This window comes from Hesperophylax consimilis, chromosome 26, assembly GCF_061612785.1.
Source record: "Hesperophylax consimilis isolate HC1 chromosome 26, BYU_Hcon_1.0, whole genome shotgun sequence".
In the NCBI taxonomy this organism is placed as follows: Eukaryota; Metazoa; Arthropoda; class Insecta; order Trichoptera; family Limnephilidae; genus Hesperophylax; species Hesperophylax consimilis.
In genome coordinates, this window is record NC_142861.1 from 11,449,843 (window position 1) to 11,470,976 (window position 21,134).

At 33.4% G+C, this 21,134-nt stretch overlaps 2 protein-coding genes across 7 annotated transcripts in view; both read right to left on the bottom strand.

The window, feature by feature from the left end:
• The window catches only part of Mid1 (calcium-permeable channel component Mid1), a 188,329-nt gene extending 183,942 nt beyond the window's left edge, over positions 1-4,387 (bottom strand). Inside the window, exon 1 of the mRNA XM_089647538.1 lies at positions 3,852-4,387. Coding sequence (XP_089503664.1) covers positions 3,852-4,259 — 408 coding nt within the window. The 5' untranslated portion in view covers positions 4,260-4,387. The remainder of the gene's footprint in view (positions 1-3,851) is intronic.
• A 6,284-nt stretch (positions 4,388-10,671) lies between these two features.
• The window catches only part of Mmp1 (Matrix metalloproteinase 1), an 81,218-nt gene continuing 70,755 nt past the window's right edge, over positions 10,672-21,134 (bottom strand). The window contains exons 6-13 of one of the 6 annotated variants that reach the window (XR_016304894.1): positions 20,793-21,002; positions 20,118-20,268; positions 19,743-19,946; positions 19,282-19,538; positions 18,804-18,888; positions 16,496-16,592; positions 14,796-14,981; positions 12,703-12,839 (exon numbers count right to left, since the gene is read on the bottom strand). Coding sequence is in view for 1 of the 6 variants with exons in the window: in XM_089647432.1 (XP_089503558.1) it covers positions 12,715-12,839; positions 18,738-18,888; positions 19,282-19,538; positions 19,743-19,946; positions 20,118-20,268; positions 20,793-21,002 (1,098 nt within the window). In the remaining 5 variants the exon portion in view is untranslated. Of the gene's footprint in view, positions 12,840-14,795; positions 14,982-16,495; positions 16,593-18,737; positions 18,889-19,281; positions 19,539-19,742; positions 19,947-20,117; positions 20,269-20,792; positions 21,003-21,134 lie in introns of all 6 variants that reach the window. The other 5 variants (XR_016304891.1, XR_016304895.1, XR_016304892.1 and 2 more) reach the window with 5 other exon arrangements.

The window sequence follows — 21,134 nt, forward strand, 5'->3', positions numbered from 1 at the left end:
TTATTAGTGAAACAAAAATCTATCTGGTACAAAGAGCCTTTTAAGAATAGCAGTTGGGCATATGAGCATTCCAATCTTTATTTGCGTTTAGATAGGCCCCTGTTATCCTAAACTCCCGAATATAGAAAAAAATAAATAAATTAAATGATTTTATAAGTAAACGCGATAAAAGAAAAAAGATATAATTTTAGCACAAAGTTGATGAAAGAAATGAATGCAGTGACCTCGTTAAAATATGAACTGTTAAAATGTTAAATTAGTACAGTTTTAAAAATCAGCTAACATAGCATAAGAGTTACCAATGGTGAGTAATCTATTTATAGGTAGTTAGGTGAACAACAACAAGAACAATCGCAATGTGTACAATTATTCGTGTTTCTTTAATTTCAGAAGTTGGTACATATTTTTTAATGTTTTTTTGTATAAATCCTACGCTTCACTCACATAGTAAAATGGATGTTTTTAAAATAACAAGCCTTTGACGGAACAGTAAACCTTTTGGCTCTATCCCAAGAGATCACTGGTTCAAAACTACGAAAGACAACCACAAAAATATTGCGTTTATTCACATTTAGAAAACGATACATTAAGGTCCAGTTATTTTACAGAATTTTAATAATTCATTAAATTTCAAAGTTAATTTTCAAGTTCTTTTCAAATCCTGTTATTTTATCACTGTAGATCAGTTGTTCCACAGGACTGAAATAAAAATAAAACTTGATTTCTCTACGTAGCTACTGGCTTAAGCTATGTTTAATATTAATTACCAGGGGTATATAGACAGGTACCTACTTATAAACAATCCTCTTTTTATTTCCTAACCCCTTTTAATGAGGAATCCTTAATTTATTTTCAGTGCATTAGTGGCACTGACCTTTGGCTATTAACGGCAAAATGTCACTATCAAAGTTACACCCTACCATGTTTTTAATTTGGCATCTTTGAGTTTTAGATATTCAACTTTACTTATAACTAATTTGAAGTTAAAATATTAATTAGTTAAAAAATCAGTTCAGATTCCAGCCGCAACGTTCAGGTCACGATGCACACGTAATTCCTTCCACGCTATCCCTCTTCGTACAAATCCTCGCACAACACGAATATTGTGTAGAACCTCCACCGCCCCCTGCTCCGGAGCCGGAGCCCTCCCCCGCCCTCCCGGGGGCGGTGTGGGCGGGCTGAACAACTAGAAAGAGCCAACCTATAGAGCAATCGATCGCGTAGCAGACGCGGCGATATTATGGGGAGATTTCACGGACGAGCTTAACTTCCACCGCATTCAAACAACAAAAAACTCCCTAAAATACATTAAAAAACAACCACTAAAACAAAACCTTATTTAAAGAAATATATTTCATTAAAATTATAGCACTAATTTAAAAATGATTACGTTGAATCTGACGTTTTACGTCTGTGCGATTACTATCACGGTAAAATCACAATTTTTTTTTATTATGTCTTGATAATAATGTATTATTCCATACTTTGCGTTATCGTTTTGAATTAAATCACTCGGAAAATAAACAATTTTTGACAGTTTTGAATGATGTCAGCTAAATACAACATTTGAAGTAGGTAATAAATTACGTAATGATAAGGGTATTTCCGGGCATAAAAACACCAGAATTGACGGTTTCAAAAGTCAGTTGTTTTACGATGTGATTTTGTGTGTTTTCGTGGGGTTTTGAGGCAGATTTCGTGATATTTTTCAAGATATTTGAAAAAGGCTTTCACGCTCAGACTGACGTCTAGTTCTGAGGCTGCTTTTCGTGGCTCTACTGTGCTCTGGTCTCCCCGGGCAGAATATAGATCTCTGTAGGGGGATATGGGGAGGGCACAATCCCGCCTGGGGCCCCATTTAGGACGAGAAGACAACTATAAGAGTACTATTTCACTTTGAGAAAACTCACTAAAGGGTTATCGAATAAAATTACCAAATTTTCACGCTATGGAACGATCCAAAGATTTACGGCACTTTGTAGAAACGATACACAATTCACACAAATAATTTTCACTAAATACAGTAACACAGCAATTATTATTTTAACTTAAAAATTAACATCTAGCTTTAGATCATTATCGTAAGCTTGTGAGTAAAGAGTTAGCCCATAAATACTTTATCAAAAATGATTGTTTATAGTGGAAGTATTTTAAGAAATACACCGAATAACCACAATGATATACCAATATAAATAAAATACATTATTAATGTACGTTTATCATTGACAATATTAAGTAAATTATAAATCTTATAAATGATTAATGATAATCAAATAAATATTACAATAATATACGCGATTGTATGGTAAATTAACTTCATAGACTTCCTAGGGAGAGATCATGGTGGAAAGATAACAAATCTCAAACGCTTATAACGTATATAAAAAAAATTAAATGCTATTTTCTTATGATTAAATTATTTATCTGATGAAAAGCTTCAAGCTTTTTGGAGGAAATAAATGTTATGTTTTTTGCACTAACGTCAAAATATTTGTGGAAATGAGCATATATAAGCGAATGACAATAATTATAATGCAGAATTTTAAATGAGTGGAAATGGAAAAAGTGTGGAACAAAATTAATTGCAGTTGATTTTGTGTGATCTCGATATCACAAAATTATCAATTGAAAGTAAAAAACGCTATCTCTGATAGTTTTGTAAAAAGAAAAAAGGTCTCGACTCTGATTACGCCTACATTTGCAGTATTTGTTATTTTACATTCAAAGCTTAGCATTCCTGTGCAGTTAGGTAAAACATAAAACATTTTAATGGTTTTTAAAAAAGGCATTAAAACAGAGGTAGGTTATAGGTATTCATTACTATGTACCGTTACGTTATGTGGGTGGAATTTATTTTGTACTTTAGATAGTGATGTTGTGATGATATTTGAATGAATGAATTGAATTTAAAGGTTAGACTACTATTATGGCATACATAAATCAAAAGATAATGCTCTGCTATCGCTAAAGAATGGTCAGACTATAACAAATAACTAGAAAGTTCCTTCTTTCCCAAGTATTAAATCTAAAGCCGAATCAACAGTGACAACACTTTTAAAGGATTATTTTTAATATTATACGGTTCATAAATATCTTCATTCTAAGGTCGAAGTAAAGTAAAAAGGTATCCATGTTCATTAATAAGCATTGTATTAAGAATGTAATTTCGATAGTTCTTTAGCTTTCTTTCAATGGTGGCACAGATTAGAGCGAAACACAGAGATTTTGCGATGAAAAAATAAATTATGTCAAGCATCAAATCATTGACGAATTTTTGAAAATCACTGTTTATTATCCAGTTAAAACAGTGATTTTTGTTATTGTAATAAAGTATTGGTTATCTATCGTACTGAACATCTCGAGGCGTTAGGCAATCGTTCACGAGGCTTATTATAGATTCGTCAGATAGAAGTCAGATCCGAAATAAGTATTTTTTCGTTGGGTTTTCAGTTCAATGAAGGGGGTGTAAAAATCACTCAAAAATACCTCAGGTATTTCATTAAATAGCTCAGGAAATCCATTGCAAAACTAAGGACACAAATTGGCACTTCACGCACGAGATAAATATCGGAAAATCGAATGAGGAAATTCCTGGGGAACGCAGAAATAGCCATTGTTGGTAATTAAGGAAATTTGGTTGTTTGCAAATTAGCTAGGAACCCTTCGTAGTTGTCAGGACGCCTGCTTTATTGCCCTTTTCGCGGGAACTGTACGAGCCCCGATTCAGGGAGTTGTACAAGGTATCCAGTATCCGTTTACCACAATGGCTGTCATTGCCTAGGTTCGACTGATAAGACTTGCTCGCACTAACGATGTGTAGTTTGACAGTTTGTAGTGGGGCTGGCACTAACCTGGCAGTCCTCGCAGGTGTGTATGACGGAGAAGGGCTGCGCGCAGTCGTAGCGCGCCAGGATGGAGTCCAGATCCCTGGAGGCCCGGGCGGCCATATCGTCCACGGCGGTCAGGTCTTGCAGGGCTCTCTCGCAGCGCGCGCCGCCGCCCAGCGCGTGCCCCAGGGCCACGGGATCGAGAGCCTCTCCGAGCGCGCGCTCGCGGCAGTGCCGCAGGCGGGTGTTTTGGAGGGCACGCTCGCGGTCGGCGGGCGGCAGCGCGCACAGGGCCCGGCTGGGCGCGAGCGGCGCGGGGGGCGCGGGGGGCTCGGCGGGCACGTCGCACGCGCTCAGCCACGGGTTGGTCCGGCGCAGCTCCTGGGGGGCGGCCACGGCGGCAGCCAGCAGCGTCAGCAGCAGGCGGCGCATGGCCAGCGCTCATGCTGGCGAGGGCACTCCCCTGAGGCGGGGGCGGCGGGCGCGGCGGGGCGACTGCTCCGGCTCGGCCAAGGGCCGTTATGTAACCTGGCCCAAGATGGCGGCCTGCGCACGCGCACCCGTACTGCTTCCTGACCCCCACTCTCTAACACTCCGACAGGGGGGCGGGGGAGGCCTCACAGCAGCCAGCCTGCTAACCCGCCCCCGGTGTTGCCACTGCCACTGCAACTGCCACTCGCCAACACTACTATTGAGGTGTTCATCTTTACATTTATTAAATCCCTTACACTCCGTAACAATATTATACAAATATTTATTGTTACCCTTTCAAACAATGTTAACATCGATTTGGAAAACTATTAGGACGTGTTTTTCCATCAAATTTCAAAGGTAATATTCTTGTTCTGTGAAAGTCTTGTTGAAGTTATATTACTATCCAAATACTGTGAAACCGGCCAATGATATAATAATATCAAAACTTGATTGGAAATTTCACAAAACTTGAACCTTAACTTTAATTTTTTTATTAAATTGTTAAAATTCTGTGAAACAAACCGTCCTTAATGTTTTTAGGGAGAGATTTGACATCCTCCTCATCAAAATCTCCACCGATTTAGGCATCGGAACCGGTGGAGATTTTGCGGATTATTGGTCAATTGTCCTAGCCCTCATGCTTTCCCATCTTGTTCCTGTCACCCTTTCCACTTATTCAACCAAATTTAAAAAAATTATTCCACCAAATAATTGGAAAGCAATATTTGTATTAAAAGTCTTCAAAATTTTAAAAATAAAATTAATAAAATCCTAGCACAACTAATGTAGCACACGTCACACATGTATGTATGTTTTTGTTGAGTGTTGCCAGTCTTGAAACAACCCCTAACCTCTGAAATACACATTCAATACTCATTCAGTGAGAAAATTATCAAGTTTGTTTTTCTGCCGCCCGGTCGCGGTGGCGCAGAGCGGGAAAAATCACGACATCTCTTGGAATTTTCCAAAACTTATTATATAGAAATCTGCCTTACCACTTGAGTTGATTCTGTTTAGAACGTGTCGTGGCATGGGTAAAGGGATGGTACTAATAATTAATGTTCTACTTTCATTAATAGATGTCACTTTTCGTCATATATCATGCAAACCATGAGTAATATTGCTCAATAATCGTAGGAATTAATGAGAAATCCGAATATATTTTTTTCCTCTTTTCATCAGGTAATTTTTTTACAAAGTTACAGATATTATTAATTATATCTTCGGAATTTTACATTTTTATGATAATTGTTTCAGGGGAAATAAGGTTTTTTTCTTGTAATATGTAGACATCTTTATAACTTAAAATATATTTTACGTACCCCATCTTTATGTTAAGTTATTTACATATATTATGTAAATATATTAATAATATATATTTTTATCATTGCAATATATTATTTATTACAGGATCTTATAGTTTGCTTTGATAATTGCAAGTTTTCTTCAGTTTTCTATTCTTTACTTTTTTACACGTTTAATACTTGTATTTACTGTGTACCTCATCTTCATCCTAAGTTATTGAGGTTAAGTTAGCTACAATTTCGGAGACGGGTGTGAGTACCGCCGCCCCGAGAACCATTCATTGCATAACCATCTTCCATAAGTCACCCCAAGTAGTTCGCTACATTTGGTGACTTAGCGGGGGTGCCCGTGTTCACGGGGTGAGGATTGTCTTCATAATAAAAATAATAATAATAATAATTGGATAATTTGTAGAGCGCCGTTTTTGTGAAAAATCACCTCAAGGGCGCTGTACAATTTATTTCCTAGGATCTACATTTGTTATTTAGAAATGATACCAAAACATACTTACCTGGCAAGTCACTTCCAACAAACACACTTATATTAAAAAGTTTATGCTTATAAAAGATAGAACTGCACGCAGAGGACACTATATCAAAAAACACTGGTCGTCGCATGATCTTAAGTCTGCTATAGTTTTTATTTTAATTTAAATGTATTTTAACTGTCTTAAAAGCCTACAAATTGTTAGTTGTTATCATTTTTATTTATTTATTTTTAATTATTATTTTTATTTATTTTATTTTATTTTTAGTATTTTTTACATTTTGTTAATTTAAATTTAAATTGCCGTCAACTGTGAAAGTGGAGGTTTCTGAAATTATGGATACGACTGTCTGAAAAGGTGCGTTTTAAGTTTAGACCTAAATTCTGTCGAGTCTGCGATCATTCTCAAATCATGTGGCAGTCCATTCCAGGCTTCGTCTTCGTGGCGGATACGTCTGCCCACCTACTGAGAGACTGTTTGAGTGACAACTTTTTACCTCTTCAGCTGGACCCTCTCGACCCATCGCAATGTACCGTCACTCTTGGAAACACTGACCTTTACCTTTAAATACAATCTATAAAGATTATAGATAATTGTACCTTATCAGGTCGAAATTATTGGTTCCTAACTAGGCAAATTGCCCGTTCCAAGGAACCAAAATATGTGAAAGTAAGTGTGTGATTTGTCTATGTCTATAATATATCTCATTAATGTTTTAATTTGTGATGTTTAATCGTTACAATCTTATGATAGAATCGAACTTGAGCTGTTGTGTATGTTTCAGTTGTGTATGAGCAATAATTAGAATAGTGGAAGATATATAAAGTGTGTAATTATTTTTATTTTATTAATCTTAAGTTAGCTCACATCTTCGTGTGTGCTAATAGTTTTATAAACATATAAACATGTACATTGTTTGGCAAACATAATCTTTCTTTAAATGTTTCACTAAAGTCACAAAAAAAAGAAACATTAATAATTGAGATAGACATATTTTCTTAATTCATTTTTGAACTTATTAATATTTTCTATCAAAGCAATTTCCTTCGGGATTTTGTTATAGAGTTGAACGGCCTGGTACATCAGAGATTTTTGGGTGCTTGTTTTTTTTCTTGTTGGCAATCTAATTTGCTTAAAATTTCTCGTCCCGTGTCCGTGTATCTCGTTATTGTAATTTATTTTAATTTAATTTATTATTAGTCTATGTCTATTTATTGTGTGACGTTTTTTAACATTTTTTTCAGATCCTCCTCTACCCAGTCCAATCAACCATTTAGTTATTATTGGGCCTATGTAGGAAATATTACAAATTTTATGTTTAATTCAGGAGGGATTTTGTTGTACAGTTTAGGTCCCAAGTATGTGTGTGTCTTTTGATACTTTGCCGTATTGCTCGTTGGGATCATAACGTCATTTCTGGTGTGGCTTCTTGTGATATATTTATGGTCAATTTTATTAATATTATCTAGATTTTTATGTACACGGATAATAACCTTTTTTATATAGTTTTGATGAACATCAAGTATATTAAATTATAAAGAGCTCATCGCTAGAGAACCTATATGGTTTGCGCATTATGACTTTAATTATTGATTTCTGGGCCTTCATAAGCGGAAATAAATAAAAAAAATCTTTTTTCCCTCCTAGATCTTCCTCCCCTTCATTTTCTTAAATAAACCCTCCACACAGCATCCCCAAAGATGACACAGGGGCTGAAGGAAATTACTTTCCTCAGGGCCTCCTGTGTGGAGCTAATGTAAAAAAGTTACTTACATATTATTACTTTGTCACTTCGAATGCAATCAACAATGTTCTCAAAATTTGTTTTGACAGCATCGCCATTCCATTGTAAGGATATTATGTACTAAATACACAATTTGGCTGTCCTGAAACGGGAATCCTTCCCAGTTGGACAGACAAATGTTCTTTTGGTTTGTATTGCTTGTAATTTATATATTTATAAAATAAATAAAAAATAAATATATATTATTTAAGTAATATATATTTTTTCTTCCTTCCAGATACAATAATTTGTATGGATTTTAATTTTGTAATTTTTTTTACTTTGTAACCTAGTTATATTATTTTTTGGCAAATGTACACTCCTCTTTCATCCACAAGCAAATGCTTTTAATAGAAGTGTAGTATAAATTAAAACAGTATGACTTGTAAACATTGTATATTTATTGTAAAAAACACAAATATAAAATATAAATATATTTTTTAACATAAAAGTATACATTTTATTTTTTTGACATTCCAATATTGTATTAGGTACCTACTTTAAAATGATCTAATTTTTCTTTGTTATTTACTCGTTATTTCCTTAACTTCGATTTACTATCCTTTGCTGTTTTACAAGCTCATAAGGTATCTTTATCACTCAACACAATAATTCACATTTATCATGCTTATTACACATCTGCACTGATGATGGTCACTAATGCTGTCCGAAACGTCGGCTAAAGAAGGAGTTAGCGCAACACGGCATAATACCCCCAAAACAAATCACTATAATACTTTTGGTCGTGAAAATCTCAAATCATACCAATCCATATTTAGGTTATTATTTCAATTCAACATTCTCAATTTATTAATATTTTTCCGTAGCTGTTTGACGTTTCGAAATGCCAATTCATAGACAATATCTCCAGTGTTGCCAGAGTATAAAAAATTCTTATTTATTGCATTATCAATATCGTTCTGGCTATCGACAGCGCGACCATGCTCGGAAAATTTGTTTTAAAATCATTGGTAGTTACGTCTATCGACCCGATACTGAATGTCACCGATTTCACTGTGCTAGATAACCGATTGAACTCTGTTCGAATTTGATCCGAGGTTCAAACCAATTATAATTTATATAGAGTAACTGATTTAGAATACAGATGGCGCTAGTTTACACCTTCTTTAAAGGTAGCCAAATTATGTTATTTAAGCCCCAATTTTGATTACGGAACTCACTTCTCTTCGATAGTTTCTAGCTAAAGGAACCCAAAGTGACAATTATATTTTGCTCTCCATTGGTGGAGTGATTTCCACAGAGTGTCGGTAGCAATATAAGCTTTGGAAAAAGCAACAATAAATTCGGTGTAATTTCAACTTCCACAAAGTGTTTTATTTAAAGAGGAATCTACTCTTTTGTTCTTAAGCCTAAATTTAAACAAAATCATTACGACTTTCGGTTTAATGTTACTTAACTTACTGAACTTCCGTGTTACGATATTGTCTATTACGTGGTATGAACTTTGCTAACTTCCTTACCTTTCCATGAAACAGGTCATTACGATTAGTGAGGTATAACAATGTATCTACCGGTTTATATCTACTGGTGTCTTCTGTTTAGTCTGTACTGGTTGTACCCGTACAGGTGTTGAGTGGTTAACGCATGTGACAGGACAAAGGGAGTAACAGGATCGTGATATTTCATAGACGAGGGAATTGGTTGTATTTAGAGATGTAATGGAGTGTTAACGGAAACGGAAGCGAAATTTTTTTATTTATTTTTTTATTTTGTAGATGTGCATGCGGAATGGTATAAGATATTGAACGAGGAAGGTTAGAAAAAAATTTCTTTAAATACTTTAATTCAATGAAGTATGTTATATGTATTTTAATTTCAATACTACAAATTTAACAACCTTGTACCTAGTTTTAACGAACTCATACTACAAAGTTCAATTAAACTTCTGTTACGATTTTGAAGAAGCAGAAATGAAAAGTATGCAGAACTTCCGCGTTTGCTATTTGTATTGTATTGCTTTAATCCTGTCCATATACAATACACAGTATGGAATCGCGCTCGGTGATTATTTTACGGAGATTTTTATTTTTTTTACACAATGTATTCGTCTACGTTATTTTTATGTGAATACCGTAGACACGTTCCAACTGCCATACTCCTGTGAATTTAGGAGTAGAATAAGAACTTGTTTTTTCAACCGATATTCGTAGGGAAATTAATGCATTTTTTCATAAAATTTCAGTTTAAAACTTCAGGAGAGAAAACGCCGCCATCTCGGAAAATGTCAATCTTTTTAAATTTATTGGTTTTATTCGAAAATTAATTACATATATTCAAATGCCTTTAACTTAACTAAAATAAGCATTCACGTTACCAAAGATGTTTCATTTCTGGCACGGAGATCATTGTGATAATAATATATAATACCTATAATATTTATAATAGTATTTAATTTGTATAACCTAGTACCTATAATATTTGTACCTAGTACGTATTGCCTAGTACATATTATCTGGTACCTAGAACCTAATACCTGGTACTAGGTACCTAAAATATCCAGTAACTATAATATTTGTACCTAGTATCTAGTATATGGTTCCTGTTACCTAGTACCTAATTATGATTGTAGGTACCTAGTACCTATAATGATTGTAGGTACCTAGTACTTATAATGATTGTAGGTACCTAGTACCTATTAGAGAATAGTTTGCATGTTAAAAATTGATCAGTAAGGTTCAATAATAAAAATACATTATTTATTATCAATTTTCATGTTTTATTTTATCTTTCTTTATTATGAAGGAAATTCAGTCTATCATTAAAATAAACATATAATACAGACTTCATTTCTATCAAATACAAGAAACTTCAACAAAAATTAATACCTAGTTATAAAATAAAATTTTATAAAAATATTAATTAGTGATCTAAAAGTAAAAATACATTATTTATTATTTAAAATCACGGTGGTTAAACAAATACGAGAGATATAACAAGATTTTTTAATGAAAATATAATAAATTACTTAAAAATTGCAAATATTAAAATAAATCATACTGTATGTACTTATAAGTTCGATTATTACATATTATGTATTGTGTTTTACATCTTAATGTTACATTAGTCAAGAGGTAGGTAACCTTTGATTTAACCAACTGGAAGCTGTTAGTATTGCCCTAGAATTTGGCAGGAAATAAGGAAACTAATTAATTGAAATTCTAATGAAGAATTACTTTAAATAGCACTGGTCGTAAAGAAGTACAATGGTTACATATGAGATAGTTAGAAAAATATAAAAATTATAGTTTTTGATTACTAAAAGGTTACATATATTTATAAAATATAAAAAAGTGGAAGACTGTTTCGCCATTACATAAAAAGTGACAAGAAATTATAATAAATTGAATCACATATTTATATGAAAATAATAATGCAATAAAGGTGCAATTTTTCTAGCTTGTGGTACCTATTTTCTAAACGCAAAAAATGATGTTAACATAATTTTTATTTAAATGCCTAAATGGCTGACAAAATTTTCAACATTAACCCATTTAGTTACCTACAGATATTTCAAAACAGAATATTTTGGGACTTGTATTACCATTATTTTATTTTCTTCTGAAAGTAAAGTTGTCATTTTGTCTTCATCCAGTAACAAGAATAAAGTATTTTAAGAACATTTTGTCTTCAGCCAGTAAAAAGAATAAAGTATTTTAAGAACATTTTGTCTTCATCCAGTAAAAATAATAAAGTACTTTAAGAACATTTTGGGAAAATCATTTTCATAATTTTTTTTAAAGCTTTGTTTCCCAGACATCAACAAATTTGTTAAAATTCTTAAAATTGCAATTGTGTAGGTACAAAATGTGATTTTTTTAAAATGACGTCTGTATTTGTCTTCCTTGTGATTTCCAAAAAAGCAAATATATTAAAAAGCAAAATATAAGCTACAATATAAAAATGTTTGCTGAGAAATACAATCATACATATTCATTTATAAAATACAAACGACATACTATTCATAATAGTTTCATCACTAGGCACATATAATTACATAAGGCACATTGTTAAATTATGTACTTCAATTTGCCGTTTGATCTTTCAAAATCTGGAACTTTTCAAAAGTAATCAATGAAGAAACATTTATTTTTTTAGAATGATAATGATATTTTTTTTTAAAAATAAGATTCAATAAAATACAATATAGAGGTTAGGCACTTCTAGATATGTGTAATGTATCAGGGGATATATAGTTTTAAAAAACAAGGCATTATTATTCTATAATTTGTATAAAAATATTCTACGATTCTCATCTCTCAGAACCCTGTTTTTGTAAAAGTTTATAAAGTAGAAAAATGACATTGTTGACAAATACTTGTGATATTATTTAATATGCAGCATTATTCACCTAATTAAGTTCAGTTTCACATTAGCCTATGACTTGTTTGTAACTTGTAACACTCGAAAACTTAAAATAACACATTATCCACTCAATTACATACAAAAATATGTTCTTATAGTATTTAACTAACATAGTTCTATTACATAAATAGTTTAGTGATTATTCTCTTCAAATGTTCAACGTTAACCTTAGAACACAACCACAATATTATAACTGTCTTTTTATTATTGTTATCCTGCACATTTTAAAGTGGGCCGCCATTGAAAAAGATTATCGACACACACGCAAAAAATCTATCCTTCTGAAAAAATTCTTTGTCGAGGTTGCGTTTTAAAGCCATAAGCAGGCACTTCACATTTGTTTTCAATTACCTATATTTTAAAATGTGCCAGGAATTAATTAAGTAAGAACCACACATAGGATTGCATTTGCAAGCTGTCGATTGAATCACGGGTTATTTATCTGATTGGCATCTTTACGTCAGAATTCTGTGACCAGTGAGCAGAAGGAAGAATGCTGAGAGGAGGGCGGCCATCTTGGAGAGGTCTCGGGAAGCCCCGGAGTTGCGACGATCCTCAGAATTTTTTTCGTCTGAGTTCGCTATTTTTAAAAATAAAATTTTATTAATACAATATTAAACAAAAGTGCTTGAATAAAAGTCATGCAATATCTGTAAAAATCTATTAAACTAATGTGAAAATTCAAACTACTGTGCAAAATTTTAATGAAATTTTTACTTGAAAACTAGAACTAGCTTGAAGAAAAAAAGTATTTTTTGGTAGGTAAGTTTAAAAAAAAATAATAAATGATAAAATACCACCACTAAAAACAGACAAATCAATAAATCACAAACAAACAAAAAACAAAAATTTTATAAAACAACAAAAAAAAAGATATGTTTTTGTAATAAATTCACATTACACTAATTAAAAACAAAAATATTAATGATAATGAAATATTTAATTAAATGTGCAATCCATTAAAACAATCATTTTGTGCATATTATTTAACACATATGTATACATATATATATATTTAAACATTATATTTTAACCACATTAGCTATTTTGTTTTACCATTTTTCGGTGAATTCAAGATTTGTACAGAAAAACAGATAATATTTAAAAATAAGAAAATGATGACACGAGAACTCAAAATACTAAAATACCAGAACGATTTTTTCATCCTCTGTCAAGAAAATCTCCATGATTCTTAGTCTTCTCTGACTTTTTCATTCACCGATGTTTGCACTGACAGTGTAAATTATTAAAAACCCACAAGTCTTCTACATGACTTCATATGATTTGTTTACTTTATGTACTTTAAAAATGGCGCTGATAACAATGTTACAATTGAATTTCTGTGAAACGATCCGTCCTAAGCTTGTCTTGTTTTGAAAAGGTAGTAAGTCGGTACCCATTGTTGGAATCAAACTCTATCTGCCCGACTGCTAGCCGAGCGTCCTATCCACCGTGCTACCAGAATTTTAAGGAGATAGTCTGCATAGTTCCTATTAGCACTTGGGTCATAGATCTTGTGCATTGTGCTGCCTGCCATGATCAATAAAAATCATCAGGGTTGTCAGTCATTCCATGTTTATTTGGCGATATCCCCCGGGGGAGATTTCGATTCTACTCAAGGATAACGATCTTAACCTTAAAAATATTAATGACTTTTACTGCGATTCAAGATGATTCGATTCAACAAAAAGTTGTTAATTTTACGATTAACCTGTTGAAGGCCAGACCATAAAACAAACAAATATGTTTTATGTCTTCACAAAATCTGAAATGGAATCTAAAGTTTTATTAGCCCAAGCGACATAGATTTTGTTTTTCATGTATTTTTAATTCCTTGAATATGGTCTCCGAAGACCTATCGGCAGTCCACAGGTTAATCCCTAGGGGCTGGAGCCCTGCATTTGAAGTGTTGAAGAATCACTGTCACGTATGAAGTACTGCAATTACAGTGTCAACCTTATACATTTATTTTGTTTTTGAATATTACCTCTACATACTGGGTTAGTTAAAGACTAAAGAAAAAATTTACTTAATCCAGTGGTACTGTCTACGTTTTGGCTTTCACATAAAAATCTTTTTATTTATTGAAGTTTCTTGCTGGCCCCTACAGGTTAACCCCCAGGGGCCAGAGCCCTGCATTTGAAGTGTTGAAGAATCACTGTCACGTATGAAGTACTGCAATTACAGTGTCAACCTTATACATTTATTTTGTTTTTGAATATTACCTCTACATACTGGGTTAGTTAAAGACTAAAGAAATTTTTACTTAATCCAGTGGTACTGTCTACGTTTTGGCTTTCACATAAAAATCTTTTTATTTATTGAAGTTTCTTGCTGGCCCCTACAGGAAGAACCGGAATAGCCCCTTTGATTCCATAATGTGGCTCCGCAGGCATCTTAGTCTAATAGACTATGGACACCATAACTTAGTTTGGTGAAATGTAATATGTAGTTTTGAGCACTCGTGTCATTCGAGATGATAATCACACAGATGGAATGATGAATATAAAGTAACGGAAAGACAAAACACACATACACAATGATTGGAAATTCTTAGGCCGGCCGTATCACACTGGCAGTAGTACTCTGCTTTAGTGTGGTCGGTTGAAATGTAAGAGAGGAGGATAGAATGTAGAATGTGTGGTGGGTGACGGGTGACAGGTGACAGGTGACAGTCTTGCGGTGCTTCCTATGGCTTTGTATCCTCAGAGTTATCGTGGAACTGTAAAGAGAGGTGCGTCATGTACTCAACCGAAGAGGACAGAAAATAAAGAAAGGGAGCGTGCAGATAAATTTACACTGCAAAACATCCATTAGATTTCATTGAATCATTTCAGTAAGTACAACCAGAACACACAAATATTTTTAAGTGATCTAGTTTTAAAATATGTCGCTTAGTATATTTATAATTAATCTTTTGTTTGGATGTTTTGCAATCAATTTTTCACTGGCAACATAAAATAGAAAATCAGTCCTTTATTATACTGTTAACCATGTGGAATAAACAAGTGCTTGTTTGTACGACAATCGAGACAAACTATATTAAAAGACAGATTTATGAATTACGCCCATAGAAAACTAAATTAATATCGAAGGTTATTCGTTAAGGAGGATTATTTGGTTTCTTATTAACGGCCATTAGATTTCGTACCTGCATAGTAAATTATTTCCTACTAAGTATTATTTGAAGATGTTAATACAAACTACGACGAAACACATTCAATCATTCCACATTAATGTTAAAACGAAATAGCTTTGGTTATATATTATGTTTTTCGAGCTGTAAAATATACACAAAATTATAATGCGGACATTCCGTTACATACATGTTAATCACAAAACAATCATCTAATGGTTATAATAAACATTTTCAGCTAAAAATAACATGCAGCACTCTTTGAATGTTCATTATGTCATTGTTCACTTCAAATGTCAGTATAAAGGTTATATTAAACACAAATATAAATAATAATAATTAATCTTGGTGAGATATCAATTATTTACTGTTAATCAATTGACTATCTAATTAAAATATATGCAATATTTATCTATGTACTATAAAATAACATTGTTAAAACTATTTAAATATGTATTGTCTCATAATTATCTAATTGATGTTACGATAAAATATTTTGAGCACTTGTAACTTGTAACCATGATTCATTATAATATTTTTTCAGGCATGAATAATTAAAATGATAATGATTGTTGTAAAAAATATTAACCCTTTTGTCCCCCCAGGATGGTATCAACAACTCATTTCTCTGAATTTAACTAGTTATTCTGAGGAAACTACTTATGTTAGATTACACAGTATTTAAAAATATATATAAACACATTATCTAGTAAGATAGTATAATTTACAAAAACACTGTTTTGTCAAGAACAAGTAAGTTATTATGAAAATTCACTGGCGTACGGTGAAAAATTTGCATCGGCGATCAAAAGTTATTTTCAAAATAAATTCAAAAGATTTCGATCAGATAAGCCAGTTTACCGTGGGACAAAGCATCAAATCTACGAAACATAATTGTTATATTATAAATAATATTATTTTCTGGAATTTTAAGACTAGTTTCTGGAAAATATATGTAAAACATAAAAATATATATGTCGTATTATGTGTGGAGGAAATGCCATAACCAAAAGCGTTTGACGTGATAATAATATACGTGCAAAGCTGCAAGCAACATTCAACAAATAAAATAATAATATAAAATGAAAGACATCACATACAATGGAGCAAATATAGAATCAGCAAAAGCAGTTGCCTAAACTGCAAAACAATTTCATCGTTTCGATGAAAACCAAAAGTTGGAGGATGATTTGGCATCTAGAAAGAAATTGTTAATCTCAGTTACAACTTAAAGTAGTGAACAAACTCTTTCATTTCTTGACAGAAATACCAATCGACAGATTTTAGTCATGTTAATTAGCTTATTAATTAAAAAAATAGTGAGTAGTTCAGGAAATTTCACACAGATGGACAAGAAGAAAAATAATTGAAATGGTCGTTGATTTTAAAAATTAGTAATTCTTAAAAGATTTGTTTTGTTATTTCTGTCAGGATTGCGAAACGTTTGGGACGAAACTAAACTGAAAGATGACCTCACTTGAAAACTTGGCAATCTATTCATTTGTTAGTGTATCGACTCAATTAGTTCATAAATAAGTTGCCAGAAAATTAAATTTTTAAGTATTTTAAAACGAGGTTAACTTGTAAGCACAATAAAGGCAAAGACGTAAACGAAACAAGTTAAGTGTGGAGAAAAACATCAAAAGCTGGGAAAATATTGACATTTGAAAAAAAATCTATAGGGAAGGAATTTTGAGCAAAAATCAAAACAAATTTTGGTTTTTTGCACATATTAACATTTTTGTTAAAATTCCTTTTTATATCTTAAGGTGAAAGAGGTTAAAAATGTGCGATTTACATTATAAAACATTTTATTAGTTCCTGCATGAAGAGAAATAATAGATTTATGATTATCTATTAGCTGTTCAAACAGAAACTAATTTATTTTAGCATCTCAACAGTTGGAAAGTTTTGCAGAATTTTAAATTTAACCGATAAATAAATGATCACAATTTTATACTATATTGTATATGCTAAAACGTTAATGTTTTAGTAGTTTTTTCATCTTTAAAACTCCAACTATGTTCGCTACCAATGAGGTTTATTCTGGATGCAAGGTTTTACAACCAAAAACTATTAAAGTTTTTATCCCATCAAGGAAATAGATTGATTTGTTATTTGTAGTTATGTATGAATATAAGAAAGAATCATGTATGTAGATAGGCATAGCAAAATATCAAAATAAATGGTTTTTTTGTATGTAATAAGTATTATTTTTTATGTAGTTGTTGGTTTTGATGGGTTATTTTTAGTTGAGGTATTTTAAGTGCTAGAAAACTTCTGTTGATGTATGAAATTTTGATCCTGTATAGTCTGGTTCATACATATATATTATTATACTTACACTTGTCACAAAGTCCCAGTAATGTTAAAAAATGTTAACTCTCATAAACCCTTTACAAGATAACATTTTCTAACGAGAAAAGATGATTTTATCATTGTTAGATTATAAGCACAAGTTATGTCAGGTTTTTATAATATCAATAATTTATGGAACATTGTAAAGTGAAGCAAAAATCTTTGTAGAAATACCAATTTAAGTAGAGTTTTAAGACTTTCACAGCCAATAGAAAAAAACGATGATCGATTTTGCAGTCTTCAGTCATGTTATGCTCCCTCCTTCTTAAGCTAACGTTTCGTACAACCTTACAATAGCCAACATTTGCCTTGATGATGAACACTGAAGGGCTGTCTGAAATGTTGACTCGAGAAGACGTTAGAAACATAACAGCCAAAAGTTCAATAAACTCAACATCATTCAAATTAGATATTTAACAATAGAACCCAGATAAAGCGCAGGAACAATGAAGGTTTAAAACGGACAACAAAAAATCATAGATACAATATATAATATTGCACAAAGCAAACGGTTTTGACACAATCAAAAGTAAAAAAATTGAAACAAATAATTAGGTAGGTACCTTTTTTTTATAATATTAATAATTATAAGGACAAACTGAAAAAAACGTATAATGGAGTACCTACCTACCAAACTTAGGGCACGTTTAAACAATAAATCATTAAAATTTGTGTATTTTGCAAGAAAACAGAAATAATGCTATATATAATTTGAATCTGATGGAACACTGTTCAAGATATTTAGAAATTAATAATGTGTTACTGAAATACGTATGTATTAAGGAATTTAAAACAAATTTACATTAAACAGTGTCAGTATGTAAATATTTTGAAAATGTACGCAGATTGAACGCAAAGAGTAAAAATCAAAATAAATTAATTGAGTTTGACTTTGTAGAAAACTTTGACTTTGTAGTATAGTATAATGTATGTTGTCAGTATCGCGTTAAGCTATTTTAACCCTTGCATCCCAAAAAACCTCACCTGCGTCGAAACCAATATCGCTGACTTCTCCGTAGCCGCCGTTGTTTAGCGTCTGTCGCGCCCTACCTCCAATGGTGCCTTGTGGCGCCGACTTGCAGCCGAACCACCAGAAGCCAGTGGAGCGAGGGAAGGCGGGGTCTGCTGCGTCCACCTGAACAAAGAAATCATTCAAATTAGGTTATAGGTTAGGTGGATCCTGCTCTCGTCTAGTTAGTCAACTAATGGTCCTTCATCTGTGTGTGTGCTTTTATAACTCAGAATATTATAAATCAACCATCGGAGGGAGAGAGATTAGAATGGGAGAGGGCATCCGGAATGAGACAATCCAAAGAACTCACAAACCGACTAGACCCTAGACAAACCAGGTAAATATTCAATATGGACAGTGTATAGTTATCACAATGGACCCATGTCATGAGTGCTAACCAGAATATTCCATAAAAAAAAGTTTCTATTCAATGGAATAAATAAAAAGTATTTAATAAAGTATATTTAATTATTAACTGCAAGAGTTAAAACTCTAAGTCAATCCAAAACAACTCACGCTGAATGTCCTATCATTGAATCGCCAGTACGCTCCGTCTTTGAAGAAGTACGTGTAACCGTTAGTGTACTGCAGCGCCGCTTCGATATTGTTGGGAACACCCTCCCAGTTTGACAGAGGCTTGGGGTAGCTGTTCTTGACGGGAGGACGCTGGGTGGGGTCAAAACGCCAGAACTTGGCTCCCTTGAAGAAGTAGATCTTGCCGTTGCCGGACCAGACGAGGGCGGCGTCCACATTATCGGGGATTCCCGTGAAACCTACAAATTAAAATAATTTATAAAATTTATGTCATAATAATAACAAATCAATACAATAATAGGTCAATACATGTTACATTGCACTACCAAAAGTTCATTTATAGGTAAAGACTATTAGATAGATCGAGGGCATTTAATGTTTTGCCCTACCCAAATACTTGATGTAATATTGCTCAAACCACAAACAATATAAAAGTAACTTGCCATCACTGATATCCTTGGGGTAAGAACCATCCAGTTTCTTGCCCTGATATCTCCAGTACTTGGATCCCTTGAAGAAGTAGGTTTTGCCGTTCTTGTACGTGAAGGCAGCATCGATGTTACCAGGGAGATCGGCCCATGACTTCTTGATTAGACGAGGGTAGTTTGTTGCGATACCGTCCGCAGTCAACTTCCAATAGTAGTCTCCTAGAAATCATAAACAAATCAATAAGATACTTAATTCATCAAGTAGAGCTGTATTTATATTTTGTATGATTATCATGTGATTCCCAATAGCCAGGAGCCAGTGCAACTAAAATAGTGGCATTCCTGTTAGGAAGCTGTTTAAGTACAAAGGGTTTTGATGGTTGTTCATACCTTTGAATGCATAAGTATCTCCCTCTGCACTGTTAAACATGGCGTCCACTTTAGAGTCCACACACAGCTTCTCATCAGATCCTCCTGTCTCCGGGGCGGGAATGGCCGGCCTTCCCACTGGGACGTTTCCGGTCTTCCTGCCATACAGTGCCTGGAGCAAAATAAAATTTATTTCTTTATTGTTAACCAAGACAAACTTTTATCAATGAATCGTGATGCATAAAGGATTAAGTAGAAGTATTGTCCACAGTACGGTTGTTCGGTGACAGGTTATGCATCTATGTAAATCATTTTAAAGAGACCCTCGCTTGTGTAGTGGTGTACTCGATGTATCAATTAATTTAATTTCTGAAGACTATCAAAATCTCTCTGTTGCTAGAAACCTATTTGGTTGCTCAACTTGGTTTTGAAATTGGAGGGGCAAACCTATATACTAGAGACATCTCTTGTATAACTCTTCAACTCTGTGAGCTACTAGCACTAGTCAGTTTACCTGAATGCCATAGACATCTTCTCTCAAGACATGGTCTTTATCGCAGCCATCAGTGTTGACTTTACATTGCTGTAACTGATGAAGGTGGTTCGCACTCCCATCTGGATTTTGCTGATGCATTTGTATTTAATGTGTTCCTCCGGATCATTGCACTGAAGATCTACAAATGAATGTCAGTTTACCTGGATGCCCTGAACATCATCTCCATCCAGTTGGAAGACGGGATCGTAGCCACGGTAGAAGGGAGCCATTAGCGCAGACTTGACGTCGCTGTGACTGAGGCCGAGAGAGTGGCCGAACTCGTGAGCTGCCACTTGGAAGAGGTTGGTGCCGCGGTACGAGTTGATGCTCCACTGCTCGGCGTCATCAAAATGAGCGTCTCCTCCGTACACCTTGGAAAAAAGACACCATCATTAAAATACAATAAAATGTGTTTTTCAGAATGAAAGATACGCTCAGTAACCCCTGCTGAAAGACGACCAATCAAAATTGAAATGTTGCTTGAAATGGAATTTGCCATGTTT